Below are 27,025 nucleotides of genomic sequence, written 5' to 3'. Positions count from 1 at the left end.
ACCCAATCTACATGTAGATTGAAGTCACCCATTATAACTGCTGTTCCTTTATTGCACTGATTTCTAATTTCCTGTTTAATACCATCCCCAACCTCACTACTACTGTTAGGTGGCCTGTACAAAACTGCCACCAGCGTTTTCTGCCCCTTAGTGTTATGCAGCTCTACCCATATCGATTCCACATCCTCCCGGCTAATGTCCTTCCTTTCTATTGCATTAATCTCCTCTCTAACTAGCAATGCTACCCCACCTCCTTTTCTTTCATGTCTATCCCTCCTGAATATTGAATATCCCTGAATGTTGAGCTCCCATCCTTGGTCACCCTGGAGCCATGTCTCTGTGATCCCAACTATATCATATTCATTAATAACAATCTGCACTTTTAATGTGACTTGTGCTTCTCCCTCTCAAATTGCAGTATGAATTCAATGATATTATGATCACTGCTTCCTGAGGGTTCCTTTACTCTTAGCTTCCTGATAAATATCTGGGTTATTACACAACACCTGATCTAAGATAGCCTTTCCCCGAGTAGGCTCAAGCACAAGCTACTCTAAAAAGCCATTTTGTAGGTATTCAACAAATTCCCACTCTTGCGATCCTACACCAACCTGATTTTCCCAATCCCTTTCATATTGAAGTCCCCCATTGCAATTGTGACATTACCCTTATTACATTCCTTTTCCAGCTTCCTTTGCAATCTCAGCCCCACATCTTGGCTACTGTTTGGAGCCCATTTATGATTCCCATCATGGTTTTTTTTACCCTTGCTGTTTCTTAACTCCACCCACAAAGATTCAACATTCTTTGACCCTAGGTCACCCCTTTCTAAAGATGTAAATCCATCTGTTACCAATAAAGCTACACCACCGCCTATGCCTTCCTGCCTGTCCTTCAATATAAAGTATTTGATGTTAAACTCCCAACTATGGCCTTCTTGCAGCCATGACTCAGTGATGCCCACAGCATCATACTGACCAATCTCTAATTGTGCCATGAGTTTGTCCACCTTATTCCAATTGCTATGTGCAATTAAATTCAGCACCTTCAGTCCTGCATTCTTTGCCCTTTTGATTTTTGCCTCTGTGTTTCAATTTAACTCTTTGCTCTGTCTGCATTTGTACCATTGATTAATGGCTTGTCCTTCCTTACATTCATATTACATCTATCATTTGCTTGTAAACCTGCTGGCTCATCCTCAGCTCTATCATACTGGTTCCCATTCCCCTCCCATTTTACTTTAAACCACTCTTAGCAAGTTGATAGCTTCTTGATGGGTCTGGGGATGAAGTGATATGGGGAGAAGGCTGCAGATTGGAGCTGAGAGGAAAATTGGATCAGCCATAATGAAATGGTGGAGCAGACTTGATGGGCCAAATGACCAAATTCTGTTCCTTAGGGTCTTGTGTCCATAGATCCCTCAAAGTTGCAGTGTATGTTGACAGGCTCATTAAGAAGGCATATGATGTGTTGGCCTTCACTAGTTGGGGGATTAAGAGCCACAAGGTAAAGTTGCAGTTCTATAAAATCCTAGTTAGATCATACTTGGAATATTGTGTTCAGTTCTAGTCACCCCATTATAGGAAGGATGTGGAGTTTTTAGAGAAGGTGCTGAGGAGATTTTGTACTTTCTATTTGGAACAAAGGAGGGTGAGGGGTAACTTAATAGAAACATTCTTCCTTGGGAAAGAAATGGTTAATAGGAGATGGTATAATTTTATGGTGATTGGAGGGAAGTATCTCAGAGATATGTTTTTTTTCAGAGTGGTGCGTGTGTGAAACCCACTGCTGGGGAATAGAGACAGATACCTTAGGGACATTTAAGAGACTTTTGATAGGCACATGGATGAAAGAAAAAAAATGGAGGGTGACATGAGAGGGAAGGGTTAAATTGATCTCAGAGTAGGTTAAATAGGTGGCACAACATCGTGGGCCAGGTGGCCTGTACAGTGTTCCATGTTATGTAAATTTGAGAGAATCTGGCGCTGTACGTTGTTCAGAATTTGATTTCAACGTTTTAAAGAAGTTTTGATAGATACATGGATGGGAGGGGTATGGAGGGATATGATTCAGGACTAGGGCCATAGGACCAGGCAGAATAACAGAGAGCATGGAATAAATAGTCGGAAGAGCCTATATGATGCTGCGGACTCTAATTTACAATTTGGGATGAGTGTGCAGAAAGGTGATAACTAGAGTAGTGAAGCATTGTCCCTGCATCACCATGGTAACAGTCAGCAATACAAACTTCAGGTGACTTGCACAAGTGCCATTAGGAGGAGGGAGGATTTTATTTCTGCTTTGATGAACTAAGTTGCAGTCATCTGCTTGAGGGCGCTGGAAGTGGTTCAATGGGAACTTTGTAAAGAGATTCGATATTAAAGAGAAAACTGACAAAGCGACATTGATTCAAGATCCAAGATTGTTCAATGTCATTTCCAGTACACAATTGTAAAGGAGAATGAAATAATTGTTCCTCTAGATTGGATGCGGCACAAAAAAACACAATAAGGTAACGCAATAATTAATGCAGTAAACATAAATACATAAGATAGCTTATATGCGTAGATTGTGCATCCATAAATTGATGTTAGGCTGTCCATGAGGTGACTGATATGAAATAATAAAGCAGTGGTGGATTTAATGGGTGGAGGTGTTGATCAGCCTTACTGCTTGGGGAAAGTAATTGTTTCTTGAGTCTGGTGGTCCTGGCATGTATGCTGCATAGCCTCCTCCCTGATGTGAGTGGGATACACAGTCAGTCCATGAGCAGGGTGGGTGGGATCCTTCATGACGTTACCAGCCCTTTTCAGCATCTTGCTGTATATGTGTCCTTGATTGTTGAGAATAGTCATAGTCATACTTTATTGATCCCGGGGGAAATTGGTTTTCGTTACAGTTGCACCATAAATAATAAATAGTGATAAAACCATAAATAGTTAAATAGTAATGTGTAAATTATGCCAGTAAATTATGAAATAAGTCCAGGACCAGCCTATTGGCTCAGGGTGTCTGACCCTCCAAGGGAGGAGTTGTAAAGTTTGATGGCCACAGGCAGGGATGACTTCCTATGATGCTCTGTGTTGCATCTCGGTGGAATGTGTCTCTGGCTGAATGTACTCCTGTGCCCAACCAGTACATTATGTAGTGGATGGGAGACATTGTCCAAGATGGCATGCAACTTAGACAGCATCCTCTTTTCAGACACCACCATCAGAGAGTCCAGTTCCATCCCCAGAACATCACTGGCCTTATGAATGAGTTTGTTGATTCTGTTGGTGTCTGCCACCCTCAGCCTGCTGACCCAGCACACAACAGCAAACATGATAGCACTGGCCACCACAGACTCGTAGAACATCCTCAGCATCGTCTGGCAGATGTTAAAGGACCTCAGTCTCCTCAGGAAATAGAGACGGCTCTGACCCTTCTTGTAGACAGCCTCAGTGTTCAGCTAGATGTGTAGGTTCAGCTAGGTTAATTGGACTCCTTTGTAAGAGCAACACACACAAAATGCTGGAGGGACTCAGCTGGTCAGGCAGCATCTGTGGAGCAGAATAAGCAGACTGGAACCAAAGAAGCTGGAGTAAGGAGCTCCTCATATGCTCCATCCCGTCTTGCCCAGTGAAGTTTTTGTTTCAGTGAAAGCACCTTGCCGTTTTCCGAGATTTCAGTGACCATGAGGAACATTCTCCGCAATCTCAGCACCTCCAAGTCGATAGTGTTCTCTTATTGAGAAAGGGGTGATGGCTGTCATAGGACAGAATTGAAATTAGTCCAGCATAGTAACAGGCTTTTTGGCCTACACTGTGCTGAACACTTTGCCGATTGAAACTAATTGAATCTGCCGGCACATGGTCTATATGTGCATAGTGTTCCAGACACTCACCACCCCTTCTGTGGTGGGAGAAACGTATATCCAAGTTTATTGTCATCTGATTGTACATATGTACAACTGAATGAAATGATGTTACGCCAGACTATGGTGGAGCTACTAAAACATATATTACACCCAGCACATAAAGCAAAATATAGCCACAAATAAATTATAGTTCAAAATGCATGTAGTGCACAGCACAGATAAACAATAAACGTTCAACAGTACGGTAAACAGTATGCTGTCGTGGTGATAAGACCTCAGAAGTGGGAGGGTATTTATTAGTCTCATTGCTTGAGGGAAGAAGCTGTTACCCATCTGGCAGTTCTCATCCTGATGCTCATGACTTTAGTGAATCAGAGACATTGTGGGGTGGTGAGTAGGGATCCTTAACAATACTTTGCGGCTCTTTGTATATAACTCGTGGTAAATGTCACAAATGGGAGAGAAGGTTTTTTACTCTCCTCTGTAGGGTCTTGTATCAGATATTGCCTCACAAAATCTCTTAAACTTTCTCCTTCTCACTTTAAAAATATAACGCCATGGTATTTGATATTTCTACGCTGTGGAAAAATCCATGACCATCTATGCCTCTGCCTCTGATAACTTTATTTGATTAGATTAGATTCAACTTTATTGTCATTGTGCCAAGTACAGATACAAAGCCAATGAAATGCAGTTAGCATCTGATCAGAAATGCAAAGAATAGTGTTATTTACAAAATAACTGCAATAAAAAGTAAGTGCTACAGCACACAAATATAAAAGTACTGAGACAGTACAATATGGGTGCAATACTGCTTAGAGCTGTGATGTGAGGTTCAGCAGGGTCACAGCCTCAGGGAAGAAGCTCTTCCTGAGCCTGCTGGTGCGGGAACGGAGGCTCCTGTAGCACCTACCAGAAGAGAGGAGAGTGAAAAGTCCATGGTTAGGGTGAGATGCAGACTGAATAATGCTTTTCACCCTGCCCAGGCGGCGTTTATGGTAGATATTCTCAATGGTGGGCAATTGGGTGCCGATAATCTGCTGGGCAGTTTTCACCACCTGCTGGACTGCTTTGCGGTCCGATACGGGACAACTGCCATACCACACTGAGATGCAGTTGGTGAGTGTGCTCTCAATGGTACAGTGGTAAAAGTTCGTCAGTATCCTGGGACAGAGGTGAGCTTTCTTGATGCTCCGCAGGAAATAAAGGCACTGTTGCGCCTCTTTGATCAGGATGGAGGAGTTCAGGGACCAGGTGAGATCCTCGGAAATGTGGACACCAAGGAATTTGAAGCTTGATACACACTCCACTACAGCTCCATACTGCTCCTTAGCCTCTGATGCTCCAGAATAAATAATTCAAATTTATCTAACCTCTCCTTAAATCTCATACTCTCTAATTCAGGCAACATCCTGGCAAACCTTTTGAGCAACCCTCTCCAAAGCCTCCGCTTCCTTTGAGCAACCGGAACCGCACATAATATTCCAAATGTGATTTTGCCAGAGTGTTCGACAGCTGGAACTTCACTTGCCATCTTTTATACTCTGTTCCCAGACTGACCAAAGTTATTTTGTTTTATGGCTTCTTACTACCGTGTCTACACTAACCTGCGGCTGTAGACTTGCACCCCAAGTTCCCTAAGAGGTTCTCAGGGTTCTGCTACTTACAGTACTCTTTCCTCTTGTATTTAGCCTCCTAAATATGCAGCACCAAATTAAACTCCAAATGCTATTTCTCTATCCATTTTTTTTCAACTGATCTACGGTATATCCTGCTGTATCACAATGCAATGCAGTCACTTTGGCTCACGATGTTGTGCCAACCCTTTAACCTACTTGAAGATCAATGTAACCCTTCCCTCCCACTTAGCACTCCCATTTTTCTTTCATCCATATGCCTACGATTCTCTTAAATGTTCTCATGTTCTCAATTTTATTGCTTATTTATTATTATTATTTCTTTTTTTTCTTTCTTTCTGTATCTGCACAAATTTTTGTCATTTGCACACTAGTTGTCCACACTGTTGATGCAGTCTTTCATTGATTCTATTATGGTTATTGGATTTATTGAGTATGCCTGTAAGAAAATAAATCTCAGGGTTGTTTATGGTGATAGTAAATTTACTTTGAACTTTGAAATGTCCCTGATGTATATGCCTCCACCAACACTCCTGGCAGGGTGTTCCATGAACCACCCCCACTCGCTGTGAAGAAAGGCTACTTCTGACATTTCCCGCCCCCCCCCATATATTCTTCCAATCACCTTAAAATTTCCCCCCTCATGTTAGCCATCTCGGTCCTGGGGAGAAGGTCTCTGACTGTCCTCTTTATCTATGCCTCTTATAATCATCCGGGTGAAGGCTCTCAGCTTAAAACGACGACTGTTTATTCCTCTCCATCAATGCTGCCTGACCTGCTGAGAACCTTCAGCATTTGGTGTGTAACTTTAGATTTCCAAATCTGCAGAATCTCCTGTGTTGATCAACTTGTTCACCTCTTTTAACACACTTTCTCAGTATCCACTACTCTACTAATATTTGTATAATCTGCAAAGGTAATGAAAGGCCTAGACATGGTCATTTAGTTGTTGTTTCCTATAGTGGGGGAGCCTAGGACCAGAGGGCACAGCCTCAGAATACAAGGGATTCTGAGATGATGAGGAATTTCTTTCACCGGAGGGCAGTGAATCTGTGGAATTTATTGTTATAGACAGCTGTGGAGGCCCAGTCATTGGGTATATTTAAAGCAGAAGTTGACAGGTTCTTGATTAGTAAGTGCATCAAAGTTTATGGGAAGAAGGCAGGAGAATGAGATTGAGGGGGATAATAAATCAGCCATGGTGGAGCAGACAGCCAGTGGGCTGAATGGCCTATTTCTACTCCTATGCTTTATATTCTTATGACAGTTCTTTACACAGAGTGTGATGGGTGTGTGGAACGGGCTGCCAGGGGTGGTGGTACAGGCAGATACGTTAGGGACATTTAGGAGACTCTTAAGGTAGGCACAGGTTGAAAAAGTGGAAGATTAGTTGGGAGGGAAGGGTTAGATTAATATTAGAGTACAGTAAAAGGTCAGTGCAATGTCGTAGGGTCTGTACTCTAAGTTTGAGGGATGATGTTCAGTCAGAAAATGCACACGGTAATTATAATTTTACACTCCTACATGGCAGCTAAGTTTAAATTTAGTTAAATAAATCAAGAACCAATGCTTATCACAGCATTGTTATTTTAAATAAAGTCATTTACTTCACTACGTAATATAATTGTTCCTGCCATTCTGGTCTATGTACCTACCAAACCAGTTGACTGTTAAGTGTCTTGTTCAGTTAAGGATGGATAAAAATGCCAGGGTTTCTAGCTAAATCCATATCCTGGAAATTGCTGTAGCTTTAAAGCGAAAACTATTAAATTCTGAGAGGTATAGGTCCAGGGCCGTGATGAGGGACTTATTTACAAGAGAGCTTCCAAAGATTGCATTCTGACTTGGCTAAGATTCACTGAGATAGAGGGGAGCCCTGCATGTATAAGAGTCTGTGACTGCAGCATTGGGCACACCCATGCACCCTGACTGTCTTGGGCACTGAGGAAGGAGCTCTTCCCCAAAGCTTATGCAGCTGAGAGAGCCAGCTTTTGCTCGTATCCCTTCAGATCTTTTCTCGGGTCCCACAGCACAGTCACAAAAACAGCAGAGTTACCCTTCATAACGTAGACCCAGGGTCATTATCACCACAAAACAAAAGATCTCCAGGTACTGATAGACCCAGGGGCATGTTGTGTTTTGGTATTGGAATTGGACCATAAGGCCTTCATTTATTTACTTATTGAGATACAGCACAGTATTGGCCCTTCTGGCCCTTTAAGCTGTGCCGCCCAGCAATCACTGGATTTAATCCTAGCCGAATCACAGGACACTTTACAGTGACCAATTAATCTATCAACTGGTACGTCTTTGGAATGTGGGAGGAAACCGGAGCACCTGGAGGAAACCCATGTGGACACGGGAATAACCTTACAAACCTCCTTATAGGCAGCAGTGGGAATTGAACCCCGATCCCTGCTACTGTAAAGCTAACCACTGTGCTGCCCATACCATTAGACATAGGAGCAGAATTAGGCCGTTGGGCCCATCGAGTCCACTCCGCATTTCTGTCATGGCTGATTCATTATCCCTCTCAACCCCATTCTCTTGCCTTCTCCCCATATCCTTTGACACCCTGACTAATCAAGAACCTGCTTTAAGTAGACCTGATGAGTTGGGTGTAAATGTGGCTATGAATTCTTCAGGGCAGCTTCTTCCACACAAGGTAACCACGGCTGTGTTCTGTTTCTATTGCTACCCCCACCTGACTCCCACTTTAGGTTTGAATGAACTGATAACGGTGGTGAAGAAAGCTGTACAGAACGTCATTGGAAGGTAAATATCATGGTACTTGCCAATGTTATGTACTGACTGTGTCATTAATAGTTTATAACAACATGAGGGGTTTGGACAATCGTCGTCTTTTCCGCAGGGTTGAAATCCAGAACGAGAGGTCACTAATACAAGATAAGTGAGTGGGGAAGGCATCGTCCTCTCCTATCAGATTCCTCCATCTTCAGCCCTTTGCTTCATCCACTATCATCTCCTAGATTCTCACATCATTTCCTTCCCCCCAACCTCTCACTCACCCACCTTCCCCCATCACCTGCCAGCTTATGTTCCTCCCCCTCTCCCGATCATTTTTGTTCTAGCTTCTGCCCACTTGGTTCCTTAAGGTTGTCATAACTATTACCTATTAAATGCTCCCAATGGCATGCGTCACAAACAGCCTCTGACAATCAAATCCAGCTCCTGGCCTTCATGTGTGGCTTAGGTACAAAGCCCGATGGAACTGTTTCTACTGACAGGAGAAGGGGTGAAGTTGGGTTAGTGAGGCCTTAAAAGCACTCGCTTTGAGCAGATGGGCTCATTAGTTGTGGTTGGTAGCTCACCTAAGAGAAGGAAAACTCTGAACTCAAAACCTCCACCACCTTGCGGCTCATGGGGAAGTAAACCTCGAGGAAAAGTCTGGTGCTGGAGTCGGTAAGGGTAGAAGCAAAAAGTAGTAAGGAGAAAAGTAAAAGTGGCAGGCCGACAAATCCAGGGCAAGCATCAAAAAGGGCCACTTTTCAACATAATTGTATAAGGGCTAAGAGAGTTGTAAAAGAGCGCCTGAAGGCTTTGTGTGTCAATGCAAGGAGCATTTGTAACAAGGTGGATGAATTGAAAGTGCAGATTGTTATTAATGATTATGATATAGTTGGGATCACAGAGACATGGCTCCAGGGTGACCAAGGATGGGAGCTCAACGTTCAGGGATATTCAATATTCAGGAGGGATAGACATGAAGGAAGGGGAGGTGGGGTGGCGTTGCTGGTTAAAGATGAGATTAACACAATAGAAAGGAAGGACATAAGCCGGGAAGACGTGGAATCGATATGAGTAGAGCTGCGTAACACTAAGGGGCAGAAAACGCTGGTGGGAGTTGTGTACAGGCCACCTAACAGTAGTAGTGAGGTCGGAGATAGTATTAAACAAGAAATTAGAAATGTGTGCAGTAAAGGAACAGCAGTTATAATGGGTGACTTCAATCTACATGTAGATTGGGTGAACCAAATTGGTAAAGGTGCTGAGGAAGAGGATTTCTTGGAATGTATGCGGGATGGTTTTTTGAACCAACATGTCGAGGAACCAACTAGAGAGCAGGCTATTCTAGACTGGGTTTTGAGCAATGAGGAAGGATTAATTAGCAATCTTGTCGTGAGAGGCCTCTTGGGTAAGAGTGACCATAATATGGTGGAATTCTTCATTAAGATGGAGAGTGACATAGTTAATTCAGAAACAAAGGTTCTGAACTTAAAGAGGGGTAACTTTGAAGGTATGAGACATGAATTAGCTAAGATAGACTGGCAAATGACACTTAAAGGATTGACAGTAGATATGCAATGGCAAGCATTTAAGGATTGCATGGATGAACTACAACAATTGTTCATCCCAGTTTGGCAAAAGAATAAATCAAGGAAGGTAGTGCACCCGTGGCTGACAAGAGAAATTAGGGATAGTATCAATTCCAAAGAAGAAACATACAAATTAGCCAGAAAAAGTGGCTCACCTGAGGACTGGGAGAAATTCAGAGTTCAGCAGAGGAGGGCAAAGGGCTTAATTAGGAAGGGGAAAAAAGATTATGAGAGAAAACTGGCAGGGAACATAAAAACTGACTGTAAAAGCTTTTATAGATATGTAAAAAGGAAAAGACTGGTAAAGACAAATGTAGGTCCCCTGCAGACAGAAACAGGTGAATTGATTATGGGGAGCAAGGACATGGCAGACCAATTGAATAATTACTTTGGTTCTGTCTTCACTAAGGAGGACATAAATAATCTTCCAGAAATAGTAGGGGACAGAGGGTCCAGTGAGATGGAGGAGCTGAGCGAAATACATGTTAGTAGGGAAGTGGTGTTGGGTAAATTGAAGGGATTGAAGGCAGATAAATCCCCAGGGCCAGATGGTCTGCATCCCAGAGTGCTTAAGGAAGTAGCCCAAGAAATAGTGGATGCATTAGTGATAATTTTTCAAAACTCGTTAGATTCTGGACTAGTTCCTGAGGATTGGAGGGTGGCTAATGTAACCCCACTTTTTAAAAAAAGAGGAAAGGAGAAACCGGGGAATTATAGACTGGTTAGCCTAACATCGGTGGTGGGGAAACTGCTGGAGTCAGTTATCAAGGATGTGATAACAGCACATTTGGAAAGCGGTGAAATGATCGGACAAAGTCAGCATGGATTTGTGAAAGGAAAATCATGTCTGACGAATCTCATAGAATTTTTTGGGGATGTAACTAGTAGAGTGGATAGGGGAGAACCAGTGGATGTGGTATATTTGGATTTTCAAAAGGCTTTTGACAAGGTCCCACACAGGAGATTAGTGTGCAAACTTAAAGCACACGGTATTGGGGGTAAGGTATTGATGTGGATAGAGAATTGGTTAGCAGACAGGAAGCAAAGAGTGGGGATAAACGGGACCTTTTCAGAATGGCAGGCAGTGACTAGTGGGGTACCGCAAGGCTCAATGCTGGGACCCCAGTTGTTTACAATATATATTAATGACTTGGATGAGGGAATTAAATGCAGCATCTCCAAGTTTGCGGATGACACGAAGCTGGGCGGCAGTGTTAGCTGTGAGGAGGATGCTGAGAGGATGCAGGGTGACTTGGATAGGTTGGGTGAGTGGGCAAATTCATGGCAGATGCAATTTAATGTGGATAAATGTGAAGTTATCCACTTTGGTGGCAAAAATAGGAAAACAGATTATTATCTGAATGGTGGCCGATTAGGAAAAGGGGAGGTGCAACGAGACCTGGTTGTCATTATACACCAGTCATTGAAAGTGGGCATGCAGTGAAAAAGGCGAATGGTATGCTGGCATTTATAGCAAGAGGATTCGAGTACAGGAGCAGGGAGGTACTACTGCAGTTGTACAAGGCCTTGGTGAGACCACACCTGGAGTATTGTGTGCAGTTTTGGTCCCCTAATCTGAGGAAAGACATCCTTGCCATAGAGGGAGTACAAAGAAGGTTCACCAGATTGATTCCTGGGATGGCAGGACTTTCATATGAAGAAAGACTGGATGAACTGGGCTTGTACTCGTTGGAATTTAGAAGATTGAGGGGGGATCTGATTGAAACGTATAAAATCCTAAAGGGATTGGACAGGCTAGATGCAGGAAGATTGTTCCCGATGTTGGGGAAGTCCAGAACGAGGGGTCACCGTTTGAGGATAAAGGGGAAGCCTTTTAGGACCGAGATTAGGAAAAACTTCTTCACACAGAGAGTGGTGAATCTGTGGAATTCTCTGCCACAGGAAACAGTTGAGGCCAGTTCATTGGCTATATTTAAGAGGGAGTTAGATATGGCCCTTGTGGCTACGGGGGTCAGGGGGTATGGAGGGAAGGCTGGTGCAGGGTTCTGAGTTTGATGATCAGCCATGATCATAATAAATGGCGGTGCAGGCTCAAAGGGCCGAATGGCCTACTCCTGCACCTATTTTCTATGTTTCTATGTAAGGTAGTCCTACATTGAGTCCAACACTGACTGGCAATTCCTGCGGTACTGCTGGTGTCAAACTGTATCGGTATCTGCCCTTCCTATGGACTCATCAGCTTTGTGGAGGGGGAGAGCCTGCTGCATAAGCCCATAAGCAACATATTGCTCTTCATATCGTGCTGCCCAGGCTTGTGTATCACGTAGACATCCATAATGGACCCCAACCAACAGTGGCCTCAATCATCTGTTCCCTTCCTTCCCAACTCTGACGAGAGATCTCTGTCTGTAGTCAGCTGCCTGTTTCCCTCCACTAATGGTGCCTGACCCGCTGAGTTCCTCCGCTAGCCCAATCATTTTGCTTGGGGTTGAGTAGCAAGCTATAATCGCAGTTAGAGACCCACGTTCATTGGCTTTGTTATGCTGTGTGACACCATGCGGTTGCTAACGGCCAGTCCATTTCCCCACAGTTTGTCACTGAAGCAAAGCGTGTCGATCCAGGAGCTGGAAGGATACCTGGGTGAAATCCGGCGGCAGGTGGAACAACCCAGTGACCCCAGCCATTCAGAGGTGACCAAGTGTCCGCTCTGTTGCTATCTCATCCCTGACGAGGAAGCTGCCTTATCCTCTCAGGTAAGGGTGACCCTGCAGACAAACCTGTTTGGCAATTCTGCATCAATTACACCAGAATTGCTTTCAGATTCCCGTTCATTTATTTATCGTGTACTTCGAAACATGCAGTGAAATGCATCCTCTATGTTAACTGACGCAACCCAAGGATGTGGTGGGGGCAATTGGCCAGTATCGCCCCACATTTCGGCACCATCATAGCGTGCCCACACTGGTCAGCAGAACAGCACGAGCAACAACAGCAAAGATTAGCGTTATTTATCACATGTACGTCGAAACGTACGGTGAAATGCATTGTTTTCCCAAACGTCCAACACAGTCCAAACATTGTGCTGGGGGCAGCCCACAGGTGTCACTATGCTTCTAGCACCAACGTTGCATGCCCACAACTTTCTAACCCTAGCCCGTACGTCCTTGAAATGTGGCAGGAAACCAGGGCACCCAGAGGAAGCTCACACAGTAACGGAGAACGTACAAACTCCTTACAGCCAGCACTATAAAGCATCACACTAACCACTAAACAACTGCGCCACCCTATATCCCCTTCTATCCTGTCTCTTGTAAGGACACTATGTTTCCCCCTCTCCCCCCACCACGTCCAATCCTAAAATGAGGCTTTCCACTCCAGGACATCTGAAATATCCTCACTTTACAGCCCCCATCACTCACAGTTGCTTTATTTCAGGGTATTCAGATCTCACCCAACCTTAACTCCACGCAGAACAGCAATAGGAGTTTCCTTTGTCCTCACCTTTTACCCTACCAGAATCAGGTTTAATATTACCGGTGTATGTCATGAAATCTGCTGTCTTTGTGGCAGCAGTACAGTGCAATACATAATAGAGGGGAGATAAAGCGTGAACATACACACGCAGTGCAAAAAATAGAAATAAAAAAAGTAGTGAGATAGTGTTCATGGGTTCAAAGTCGATTCTGAAATCTGATGGCAGAGGGAGAAGAAGCTGTTCCTGAATTGTTGAGTGTGTGCCTTCAGGCTCCTGTACCTCCTTCCTGATGGTAACAATGAGAACAAGGTGTGACCTGGTGATAGGTGAGGTGTTCTTAATGATGGTTCATCACCAGCACCTGCATCATGAGAGATCAGAACAGAACTACACCATTCAGCCTGTCGAGTCAGCTCTGCCTTTCCATCATGGCTGACTTGTTATCCCTGTAAATCCTACTAAACCTCCAGCTAGCTCCCCTTAACTTTTGATGCCCTTTCTAATTAAGAACCTATCAACCTTCTCTCTAAGTATACCTAATGACTTGGCCTCAATAGTCATCTATGGCAATGTATTCTACAGACTTGCCACCCTCTTGCTAAAGAAATTCTTCCTTATCTGTATTCTAAAGGAATAAACTTCTATTCTGAGGTTATGCCTTCTGGTCCTAGGCTCTCCCTTTACAGGAAACATCCTGTCCATGTCCACTCTATGTACGCCTTTTAGTATTTGATAGGTTTCAATGAGATCTCACCTTCATTCTTCTAAACACCAGTGAGTACAGTCACAGAGGCGTCGAAACACTTTTCATACATTAGTCCTGTCATTCCCGGGATTGCTCTTGTGAACAATCATCCTTTATTATTTCTGTAGTTACAAAGGATTCCGCCACCAGTCACATCTTCCTGTCTCCACCCATTCCTACCTTCCACAGGGACCAGCCACTCTGTGACACCCTGGCACTCCTCGCCACCTGGCACTTACCGCGCCATATCCTCCTTCACCACCATCCAGGGACCTAAATGACCCTTCCGGGCAGGCGAAAGTTAACATGCATTTCCTCCCACCTTGCCTACTGTATTTGTGATGTGATCTCCTCTACATCAGCAAGACCAAGTGTATACTAGTTGATCATTTTACAGACTACCTCTTCTCTGTCTCCAGTGGCTATCGTGACCTCTCAGCTGCATGCTATTCCAACCTACTTCCGTCAGCCTCAAAATCACTATCAGGTTTTGTACCACAGGCATATGTCGTGAAATTTGTTGCTTTCCATCAGCAGTTCATTGCAACACATAATTTTTAAAAACCTATAAATTATAATAAATGTATATTAAAAAGTAAAATTAAATGTCATGCAAAAAGAAAGCGAAAAACAGTAGTGAGGCAGTGTTCATAGCTTTATTGTCCATTCAGAAATCTGATGTTGGAACGGAAGAAGCTTTTCCTGACACGTTGAGTGTGTATCTTCATGCTCCTCTACTACCTCCATGATGGTAGCAATGAGAAAAGGGCTTGTCCTGGGTGGTGGGGGTCCTTCATGATGGATGGATGGATGGGTGCCACCTTCTTGAGACATCACCTTTTGAAGATGTCCTAAATGCTGGGGAGGCGAGTGCCCATGGTGAAGCTGGCTGAGTTTACAACTTTCTTGCAGCTTTTTTTCCAACCCTCCGCAGTGGCCCCTCCATTCTGATGCAACCAGTCAGAATAATCTCCACATTACCTCTGTATAAATTTGCGAGAGCCTGTTGGTTCCATCTACACACTAGCTGGTTTTTCTGTCACCCGAACACAATCTCCCCATCATTGCTCCGTCATCTGGTTCCGCTTACCACCTTCCTTATCGTATTCCAGCACCTATCCATTTATTAAATTTCAGATTTCCTCTGCCCTCCCTTCCCCACCAAGCTGCAACTGCTCTTTTCTTCTCAAGATCAAGATCAGCATTCTTTATCACGTGTACATCAAAGTGTTGAAACCTGCAGCGAAATCTGCCATTTTACGTCGGGTCAAATTGTACTCGGCAGCCCCCAAGTGATGCTGTGCTTCCATCATACCATTAAGCAGATAGAGAGATGAAGGGAATTCTGGAGATAAGGAGACACACTGGCAGTGATTAATGCAAATATACAAACCCCTTACAGGCAGTGGTGGCAATCCAACCCCGATCAGTGGTCGCTGATGCTGTAAAGCAGTTGTATTAATCGCTACTCTTCACCCTACTGTATCCTAACTCCAACCTCCCCTCTCCCACATGGTCTCAAATGCCCATTCTCTCCCTCCTCGTTTGTTGTTATTGGCTGCCAGCCTCTTGTCTCGCCCCTTCCTTCCCTCTCACCTTTTTATATCTTCCCTCTGCAACCCTCCCAAAATATCAACCATCCATCTACCTCCACAGAGACCTGCTGAGTTGCTCCAGCATTGTGTTTTGCACAGTAAACTAGAGTATAATTTTTCCATATATGACTTATTGCTGCAACTTCTAAATCTAGATTTTCTTTCTACAGGCTTGTGGTTTGACCGATAAAGATTTAACCACTCTCAGACTCCTTAGTGAAACAAGGGATATGTTGGAAAGGTCTGTATTCTGGATTTTTGGGGGTAACAGCTTTGGGTTTTTAGTCTTATAATACATATGGCCTTAGGAGTCATGATGGAGCGTCTCTGCTGGAAACGTCAACTGTTTATTCCTTTCCATAGATGCTGCCTGACCTGCTGAGTTGCTCCAGCATTTTATGGGTGTTGGTATGGCCTTAGGGAGTTGCTGCACCTGTCCTGGATTTGGAGGGCCATACCCGAAGTATTGAAACAGAATCAGGTTTATAATCAAAGTCAATTTAATATCAGAGTATGAATCATCATCATCATCATCCTCATCATTATGTGTCATGTCATATGACGTAGGTGATCGTGGTCTCATGATTGTTCTTGGCAAATTTTTTGACAGAAGTGGCTTGCCATCGCCTTCTTCTGGGCAGTGTCTTTACAAGATGGGTGACCCCAGCCATAATCAATACTCTTCAGAGGTTGTCTGCTTGGTGTAGGTGGTCATATAACCAGGACTTGTGATATGCACCAGCTGCTCACACGACCATCCACTACCTGCTCCCATGGCTTCACATGACCCTGATTGTGGAGGTTAAGCAGGTGCTACACCTTGCCCAAGGGTGACCTGCAGGCTAGCGGAGGGAAGGAGCACCTTACACCTCCTTTGGCAGAGATATGTCTCCACCCAGCCACCCAAGAGTACATATAAAATGAATCTCATGATCGTATATGGTAATATATAGAGAATATTTATACTACCATGAGATTCATCATCCTTCAGACATTTGCAGGAAAATAACAAAATACAATAGAATCTATGAGAAACTATACATAAGTAAAGACTATGTATTGCTAGCTGATTTACAGAGGTTAATAAGACCAACTTTGACAACCACAAACAATCTGGCAGAGGAACTCAGCGAACTGAGCAGCATCTGAAATAGGAAAATAATTGTCAACGTTTCTGCATATGGTCTTGATCTGAAACGTCATCAGTACCTTTCCTCGCACAGACACTCCTCAAATCTCAAGCTGCTGAGTTCCTCTAGCATTTTGTGACTTGCTCCAGATTCCAGCATCTGCAGAATCTCTTGTGCCTTTAAACTTGACAGCATTCAGGTTGTTGGGCCAGAAGCATAATTAAGCCATTACACCATTAAGGAGATAGAGAGATGGAGGGAATTCCAGAAATAAGAAGGCACATTGGCAGTGATTAAATGAGGTATCAGTTAAGGGAATGGAAACCTGGAGATGTCAAAGGTTAAAGTAAATTTATTTTTGAAGTATGTATGTGTTACCATGGGCTACCTTCAGGCAGTTACAGAAAAAAATAAAGAATACAATAGCATTTACGAAAAACTATACATAAAGACAGACAAACAACTAATGTGCAAAAGAAGACCCCTTAATAGGACCAAGTGTGTAACCAGATTAAGGAAATGTGTAAAACTATTAGGGTTGTTCTCATAGGGGATTTCAATTTCCCTAATATAAACTAGAACCTTCTTAGTGTAAGAGGTTTAGATGGGGCTGAATTTGTTAAATATATCCAGGAAGGCTTCTTAAATCAGTAGGCGGATGGTCCAACAAGAGGAGAGGCCGTACTGGCCCTAGTTGTAGGACAATGAGGCTGGCCAATTCACTGACCTTTCAGTGGGTGAACAGTTAGGGAACATAGAAATATAGAAAACCTACAGTGCAATACAGGTCCTTCGGCCTACAAAGCTATGCTGAACATTTCACCTTAGAACTACCTAGGCTTTACCCATAGCCCTCTATTTTTCTAAGCTCCAAATAGCCATCCAGGAGTCTGTTAAAAGACCCTATCGTTTCCACCTCCACTGCTGCCGCCGGCAGCCCATTCCACGCACTCACCACTCTCTGCATCTCTGTACCTACTTCCAAGCACCTTAAAACTATGCCCTCTCGTGCTAGCCATTTCAGCCCTTGGGAAAAGCCTCTGACTGTCCACACGATCTATGCTTCTCATCATCTTATACACCTCTATCAGGTCTTCTCTCATCCTCCGTCGCTCCAAGGAGAAAAGGCCGGGTTCACACAACCTATTCTCATAAGGCATGCTCCCCAATCCAGGCAACATCCTCGTTAATCTCCTCTGCACCCTTTCTATGGCTTCCACATCCTTCCTGTAGTGAGGCGACCAGAACTGAGCACAGTGCTCCAAGTGGGGTCTGACCAGGTCCTGTATAGCTGCAACATTACCTCTCGGCTCTTAAACTCAATCCCACGATTGATGAAGGTCAATACACTGTATGCCTTCTTAACCACAGAGTCAACCTGCGTAGCAGCTTTGAGTGTCACATTTCCTTAACTTTCAGGATAGTAATAGATAGGCTTGGCCCTTGTGGGAAAGTTTTAATTGAAGTAGGGTAAATTACGAGGGCATTAGACAGGAACCAGGAAGTGTTAATTGGGAACACCTTTTCCCTGGCAAGTCCACATCAGATGTGGAGGGTGTTTAAAGATCAAATGCACAGAATAAAGGAAAGGTACGTTCCTGTGAGTAGGAAGGATGGGGATGGAAAGATAAGAGAACTTTGAGTGTTGAAATACGTGTTGAATTTAGTCAAGAAGAGAAAGGAAAAGTATGTAAAGCTCCAGAAGTTAGAATCAAATAAAGCACATGATGAGTATAAAGAACTAAAGAAGGGAATTGGGAAAGCCAGGAAGGGCCATGAAAAATTCTTGGCAGGTAGGATTAATGTGAATTCCAAGGCATTCATCAAGAGGAAGAGGATAACTAGGGAGAGGGTGGGACCATTCAAGGAAAAAGGGGTGAACATTTGCTTGGATGCAGAGAATGTGAGTGAGATGCTTATTGAGTACTTTGTTTCTGTATTTGCCAAGGAAAAGGATATGGAGGGCCAGAAGATCAGTGCTGTATGTATAAATAGGTTAAGGCGTTTAGAGATCGAGGAGGAGGTGGTGTTGGGCCTCCTAATGAGTATTAAGGTGGATTAGTCCTCAGGGCTTGATGGCATTTACCCCAGGTTATTGAAGGAGGCAAGAGGCGAGATTCCTGGGCCCTGGACCAGTATCTTCGTGTCCTCTCTAGCCACAGGCGAGGTCCCGGAGGACTGCCGAGTGGCTAATGTTGTACCTCTATTGAAGAAGGGAACGAGGGAAAATCCTGGGAATTGTAAACCTGTGAGCCTTACGTCAGCTGTAGGGAAATTGATGGAGACAATTCTTAACCTTGGGATATATGAGTCCCATGGCCTAATTAGGGAGCACCAGCATGGCTTTGTGTGTGTCAGGTCGTGCCTTACCAACATGACCGAGTTTTTTGCCAAGGAGGTGAGATGAGTGGACGTTGTCTACGTAGATGTTAGTAAGGCCTTCAACAAAGTCCCACATGGGAGGCTAATCCAGAAGATTAAGATGCATGGGATCCATGGCGAATTGGCTGTTTTGGATTCAGAACTGGCTTGCGCATAGAAGACAGAGAGTAGTGGTTGAAGAGACTTACTCAAATGGAGCTCTGTAATTAGTGGAGTTCTGCAGGGATTTGTGGTCGGACTTCTGTTGTAATGTATATAAATGACCTGGATGAAAATATAGATGGATGTGCTGGTAAGTTTGCAGATGATACAAAGATTGGTGGAGCTATGGATAGTGTAGAAGACTGGCAAAGAATAAAGCGTGATATAGATCAATTGCAGATGTGTGCTGAAAAATGGCAAATGATGTTTAACCCAGATAAATGTGAGGTGTTGCACCTGGGTAGGCCAAATGCATGGAGACAGAGTTGCTGAGCAGAGAGATCTTGGGATCCAAGTTCACAACTCCTTGAAAGTGGCTGCACAGGTCAATAAGGTGGTTAAGAAGGCTTATGGAATGCTTGCTTTTATTAGTCGAGGCATTGAGTTCAAAAGTCAGGAGGTTATGTTGCAACTTTATAAAACTTTGGTTGGGCCACATCTGGATTAATGCGTGCAGTTCTGGTCACCCCATTATAGGAAGGATTTTGAGACTTTGGAGAGGGTGCAGAAGGGGTTACCAGGATGCTGCCTGGTTTAGAGGGCATGTGCATCACAAAAGGCTGGATACACTTGGGGTCTCTGGAACAGTGGAGGCTGAGGGGAGATCTGATAGAGGTTTACAAGATTATGAGAGGCATAGATAGAGTAGACAAAGAGTATCTGTTTCCCAGGGTCTAATAGCGGGAATGTCTAATACCAGAGGGCATGCATTGAAGGTGAGGGGGGGGGTAGGTTCAAGGGGGATGTGAGGGGTGAGTTTTTTTACTCAGTCGATGCCTGGAATGCACTGCCTGGTATGGTGGTAGAAGCAAATACATTAGAGGCCTTTAAGCCTTGTCTGGATAGGCACTGGATGTTAGGAAGATGGAGGGATTATTGTTTGGGTGCTTTTGATTTGTTTTTTAGCTCATCTGGCATAACGTTGTGAGCTGAATAGCCTGTTGCTGTGCTGTACTCTTCTAAGATGAACTGCGCAAATAAAATAAGGAATACTGAGAATTTTTATTATCATGCTGCCCATTATGCCACTAACATTTAGGGCAGAAGTGAAGGTCCATCTCTGGCAGTGTTCAGGGCTTCCTTCATCATGTCAGTAGCTTCTTTTCAGTTTTCACAACTGTCAGTCATGCATGTCCCGGGTGGAGACTCAGGAATACCATCACACTCAAATATAGAAGGATTCTTCATTTCTGTAATGATTTTCTTTTACCATTCGGGGTTGTTAGCCCTGAGCTGAACCCCCCCACCCAAAAAAAAACCTGGAGGACTGGTGGACCATTCTTAGTCTGGCCTCTACTATTTGATCTGTTTGGTATGGGTGACCCTACCAAGAGCCAAAGCATAGAGCCCTGACTCCAGCCAATATGGCTTTCCAGATTATTGAAGCACACAAGCCTCCAAGCCACGACAAGGTTGAGCTCCTCTTGAGTTATAGAGAGTCCTTGAAAGTGAGTCTGTTGGTTGTGGAATTAGTACAGAGTCCTGGTTAATCTGGTTAGTCAGTTCAGGAGCCTGATGGCTGTAAAATAATAACTGTTCCTGAACTTCGCGATGTGAGACCTTAGCAACACACACAAAGTGCTGAAGGAACTCAGCAAGTCAGTCAGCATCAATGGAGAGTAATACGCTTTCAACATTTCGGGCCTGAGCAATGAAGAGTTTGGCCCAAAACGTCAACTGTTTATTCCTCTCCATAGGTGCTGCCTGACCTGCTGAGTTCCTGTAGCATTTTGTGTGTGTCACTCTGGGTTTCCAGCATCTGCAGAATCGCTTATATTTAGGCTGTGGAACCTCAGGCTTCTGTGCCACAGAGACTTATTAAAAATAGCATCTGGTGAGGCAATCGAGGAATCTGGAAAATATGAGAATTTTCAGAATGAAGCCTTGTTTAGTTAGGAATGAATGTAGGTCTGATTTTTCGGGACGGATCATGGTGAGCCTTGTATAACTAGGTGGAGTGTGTTCGCTGCCCTTGAGCCATCGGAGTGAAGGGATAGGTAAACTGAAGAAAGTCAGCCAGGATCGTGTTGGAATAATTATCTGTCACTGTGTCATAACTTTCTACTTGAGGAATGCACACAAAGTGCTGGAGGAACTAAGCGGGTCAGGCAGCATATATGAAGAAGAATAAAAGGTCAAATTTTTGACCCGAGACCCTTCATCGGGACTGGAGAGGAAAGGGGAAGCTTATCCCCACTATCACCCCCTCCCGGCTATGACAGCCTTAGGAACCTATAAGCTAATCTTATATCTGGATGGCCAAACTCAAACAGTTACTTATACTTCGTGTTTGAGAGGATTACTTCTATATTTATTTATTTATTGAGATAGAGCACTAAATTGGCCCTTCCATCCCTTCAAGCCGCACCACCCAGCGAATCCCTCGCTTTAAACCTAGCCTAATCACAGGACAATTGACAATGACCAATTAGCCTACCAACCAGTACAACTTTGGAATGTGGAAGGAAACCCATGTGGTCTCGGGGAGAATGTACAAACTCCTTACAAGTAGCAGCAGGAATTGAAATTATATATATTTTATGGTGATTGTGTTTCTTTTAATGCTGCATCAGTTCTGGAATAACAATCGTTTCATTCTCCTTTACACTTGTGTACTGAAGAATGACAATAAGCTATCTTGAATCTTTAATTATCCTATTATAAGGAGCTGTCAGGCTGGAGGGAACTCTCACTGTATCTCAGCTCCGCTCCTTAATTCACTGAAGTGACAAGTGGTACTTTTGTCCTTTGTAGTACATACCCACGTTTTTAACCATTCACTGAGTTTTAACTTGCCCAAAATGTGGTCATTAATTGTCACTCTGTTTATATACCACAGTGCAGACTTCAACACTGTTCTAAATTCCTGCTTGAATCGAGGCTTTAGCCGACTGCTGGACAACATGGCAGAGTTCTTCAAGCCCACAGAAGAGGCGGCCACTCAGAATGGAAAGGTCAACAGGTCAGTTTGTCCACCTGTAGTGTGGCGTTGTTTGGCGTTTGCTGTGACTGGACCCAACTCTACAGGGAAACCTCAAACGAAATCTTGTCTGCAAATCAAACGAGTTGCACTAAATATTAATTAGTATTGTGCTTCATTCTGGGCACCAAACAGGAGCAAGGGGTATGGAGAGGGCCCAGAGAAGATCTACCAGGATGCTGCCTGGGTTAGAGAGCATCTTTTATGAGGGTAGGTTGAGTGACCGAAGGCTTTTCTCTTTGGGGCAAACGAGGATGAGAGGTGACTTGATAGAGGTGTACATAAGAAGCATATTAGAATTTTTCCCGGGGTGAAAAAGGCTAATATGAGTGGGTATACTGTAACTGTAAGGTGTTTGAAGAAAATTATAGGGGGTATGTTAGAGGTGGTTTTTACACAGAGTGGTAGGTGTGTGGAAAGCCCTGCCAGGGGTGGTGGTAGAGACAGATACATTAGATTCAGATTTACTAATGACACGCACATTAAGTGAAAAGTGTTGTTTGCGTTAACAACTACTGCAGGTAAGGATACTTAAGAGACTCTTGGATATGCGGAAGGATGAAAGAAAAATGGAGGGCAATGTGGGACGGAAAGGTGAGATTGAATTTGGAGTAGGTTAAAGGGACAGTACAACATTGTGAGCCGAAGAGCCTGTACTCCTGTAATGTTATATGCTCTATAATATTGGAGATGAAGAATTATTTATTGGAGTAGGGAACAGTGCGTTGTTCTCCTTTGAGTATTGTTGAGAATTTATTTGCGGTAGAGTAAGTGCAAACAGGCTTTTTCCGCTGAGGATTGGTGACACTAGAACGACAGGTCATAAGTTACATGTAAAGCTCAGATTGAAGCCAGCCGGTGGAACAGTGGCATCCACACCAGACTTCAAGATGAGGGGTTGGGGTTCGAATCTGGCCAGCTCCTTGCACGCTTTCCATCTGTGCTGGGTTGAGCATCAAGCTAGCAATTCGGCCTTGTGAAAAACAGACAAATGCTAAAGAAACGGCAATGTTGCCAATTGATGCACGCAAGGTATGGAAAGGAACTCAGGAAAAAAAAAGTTCAGGTTTAATTGTCATTCAACCACACATGAACATAGGCAAACAAAAGAAAGTTCCGCCGGGGCAAGGTCCACAGCAGACTGCACATAGAAACACCACGTTTGGTGAAAGGTGAAATACTTAAGGGGGCCCAAAGGGGAAACTTCTTCATTCAGAATCTGGCTGTGAGTGGAAGTGCTGGATGCGGGTTCAATTTCAACATTTAACAGAAACTTGGATGAGTAATACATGGATGGGACGGGTATGGAAGTCGATGGGACCAGGCCAAATAATAATATAATAGTTCGGCACAGACTAAACGGCTTGTAGGGCCTGTTTTCTGTGCTCAGCTGCTCTAATTAGGAGATACTTTGGTTGGTCATGGGCTCCTACGGCCTTTGGGGGTCAATAACCAGTATTTTAAGATGCAGGTCAGGGTTGAGCATGGATGTTGTGACTAGCTGTCTACGTGATACGCGAGGCAGGGCTGTGGAATACAGAGAGCAAGCCATTGCCTATGCAGCAGCCTCCCCTCACCATGCAGCTGATAAATCCAAAGGAACGGCAGAGACAGATACAGTTTGTCACCAGTGGCGTCGCAGGAGTTGGCAGTCTGCGTTGAACTCAATGTAGGACTGCCTTAGGGACTCCAGCTCTGGAGTTTTCCTCAGGATTTACTCCTGAAGTCTTCCCTATGTGTGGGTATAGCTAGAAGGCAGTGGAGATTTGAGATCAGAGTTTTTCTTCTCCTAGTAACCTGCTTTCGCCTCACGTGGCCAAGTGGTTAAGGCGTTCGTCTAGTTATCTCAAGGTTGCTAGTTTGAACCTCAGCTGTGGCAGCGTGTTGGTGCCCTTGAGCAAGGCATTTAATCACACATTGCTCTAGTCTGTACGAGGAGTGGCGCCCCACATAGACTTCCAATCTGCACCTTGTAAGGCATGAAAATGCCTGACGCAGGCCTCTCATGGTCTGAGTCAACGTTCCCTCCCTCCCCTTTGCCTTTTTAAGGCACATGTGAAGGTCAGGAGATGGGCTTGGTTATCAGACACTATTTGAATCACATGCCATTGGGAACAACGTTCATCCCCACTACCCCCCCCCCCCCACCATCCCATCTATAACAACCTTTTTTTTTAATTAAGGCATCCGTTTGTCTTGTGTGACCATGGATCTGTGCCTGGAAAGTCTTCACTCTCCAGGGCGCAGGCCTGGGCAAGGTTGTCTGGAAGACCGGCAAGTCTCCCCTCTCCACGACTCTGATGTTGTCCAAGGGAAGGACAAGTGCTGATACAGCTTAGCAACGGTGTCGTCTCAGAGCACTGTGTGGTTATGTGCCTTGCTCAAGGACACAACACGCTGCCTTGGCTGGGGCTCGAACTCACGATCTTCAGGTCGCTAGTTGAATGCCTTAACCATGTGGGCACCTTAACAACCTTAAAAATCAATTTAAGATGATTGATAAAGAATCAAAGGGGAGAAGATTAACGTGTTTAATTGATGAGCTGTAATGCTCTGGGCACAATTCCTGGAAGGATGGAGGAGGTGTGGACCGTACTGGCCAGGGTCCATTGCATAAATTCATTTCTTTTTCCAGAAGACTGTACTCATATTTCACATCTGTCCTTCTCCACAACCTTACAGCTTATCCAATGCAAAGCTCCCCCTCGCCAAGGTCATCCCCATTATTAATGGGCAGATCCATTCGACTTGCAGCGAGACTCCCAGCCATTTTGTTCGGGTGAGTGGTTGTCCTTCTATGAATCCAAGTTCTACACTTCCTGCTTTCACTGTGCTTCAATCATTTACCCAGCAGTGCTCGCCAAGCTCTCCCCTTTCCCCACACCAGTAGGCTAAAACTTGCCTCATTTCTCGATTTTGACATTGACACCAGGACCACCGGACTCAAAGCATCAGGCCATCAGACCTTCGCCCATCTCACCCCACCACCACTACATATACATCACCTAGAGTTGCTTTATTTATATACAATCGGTCTATGTATGTAATAGTCTCTTGTACGTTGTACTGCCCACCACCAGTAATTTATCATTTCATTTAAGAGATATTCCTGCACCTTGAGTCAGTTTTTATACATACAGTATGTAAACCGATTTTATGTGTTTATTGTGCTTTTTATTGTTCTTTAAGCTTATATATTTTAAAGCTGCGTTGGATCCGGAATAGCAATAATTTCATTCTCCTTTATACTTGGGAATTGACAAAAGACAATAAACAAACTAGAATCTTACCGTTTTCAGTAAAGTAGTTCCCAGTACTTATTTATTTATTGGGATACAGCATGGAACAGACCCTTCCAACCACACCATCCAGCAATCTCCCAGTTTAATTCTAGCCTAATCACAGGGCAGTTTACTGTAACCAATTAACCTAACAACCGGCACATCTTTGGACTGTGGGAGGAAACCGGAGCACCCGGAGGAAACCCACACGGTCAGGGAAAACGTACAAACTCGTTACAGTTAGCAACAGGAATTGAGCTCGGCTCACTAGTACTGTAAAGCTTTGTGCTAACCACTACGCCACTGTGCCGTCCCAGTACTCAGATCTCCCTGTGAATTCTCAGTTTAATAAGCCAATGTAGCACAGAAGCAAGCTCTTCAGCACAACTTGTTCATGCCAACCAAGATGCCCATCTAAGCTCATCCTATTTGCCCACATTTGACCTATATCCCTCTAAGTCAGGGGTTCCCAGCCTTTTTTATGCTATGGAACAATACCATTAAGCAAGGAGTTAGTGGACCGCAGGTTGGAAACCCCTGCAAAGTCTTTCCTATCCTATAACTACAGGGTCACTTCCAAAATTTGAAGTTTCCCAAGCTTTGTTTGATCTGTTCACCATCTTTCACTTTTAAAACCTCAAACTAAAAGGAACGTGAAGAGATATATTTGGCATGTTGAGCTTTCTGAACAGTGAACTTAGTCTTTTAATGGCAACCAAATAGGTATTCAGGACACTGGTTAGGCTGCACCTGGCGTACTGCTTTCTCTCCAAATGCTTCTTGTAAACAGTGAGTGTATTTCTTTCCATCATCATCTCTGGCACTGAGTTCCAAATATCAACTATTCTCCATGTGTTACGTCTTTAAAAGTTCTAGTTTAATTGTCATTAACCATACACATGAATATAGCCAAGTAAAACAACTTTCCTCCAAGGCTAAGGCACAAAACAGAGCACTAACACTCAGCACAAGACACATACAGCATATGTAATTACGGTAGCAGCAAAAAGTCAGAAAAGTAATAATATAGCCCAAGTCCCTGGTGTCATGGCCTGTAGATTGATGGTACATGAATGTTGTCCTGGAGCCACGTTTCTGCAAGAACGAGTACACAGCAATACCTCATCTTGTGCTAGTGCAGCCAAAAACAAACATAATTCAGCTCGTCTCCAACTGAGTGAACACTGGAGCACAGCACCAAGGGGAGGTCCAAAACCTCATCCTCCTCACTTTTAAGCATATGCTCTCTTGTTTTTGATACCTCATGCATATGCCGTCTTCAGCACCCTGTCTACCTCTGTTGCCATTTTGAGGGGAATATATACTTGCAATCCCATACTGCACTGTTCCTTAGTATCCTAACAGTCACGGTACATGTCCTACCCTAATTTCACTTCCCAAACTTCATCACCTCACGCTTTTTAGATTAAATTACAAATGCC

General features: G+C 44.0%; 1 protein-coding gene across 1 annotated transcript in view; it reads left to right on the top strand.

Moving 5' to 3' along the window:
* The window catches only part of pex3 (peroxisomal biogenesis factor 3), a 59,909-nt gene that overhangs the window by 31,639 nt on the left and 1,245 nt on the right, over positions 1-27,025 (top strand). Inside the window, exons 7-11 of the mRNA XM_063055443.1 lie at positions 8,217-8,271; positions 12,385-12,547; positions 15,780-15,850; positions 22,162-22,284; positions 24,985-25,081. Of these exons, the coding sequence (XP_062911513.1) occupies positions 8,217-8,271; positions 12,385-12,547; positions 15,780-15,850; positions 22,162-22,284; positions 24,985-25,081 (509 nt within the window). The remainder of the gene's footprint in view (positions 1-8,216; positions 8,272-12,384; positions 12,548-15,779; positions 15,851-22,161; positions 22,285-24,984; positions 25,082-27,025) is intronic.

The sequence above is a fragment of the Mobula hypostoma genome, chromosome 8 (assembly GCF_963921235.1).
Source record: "Mobula hypostoma chromosome 8, sMobHyp1.1, whole genome shotgun sequence".
Classification (NCBI taxonomy): Eukaryota; Metazoa; Chordata; class Chondrichthyes; order Myliobatiformes; family Myliobatidae; genus Mobula; species Mobula hypostoma.
This window is presented reverse-complemented; position numbering and strand designations above follow the sequence as displayed.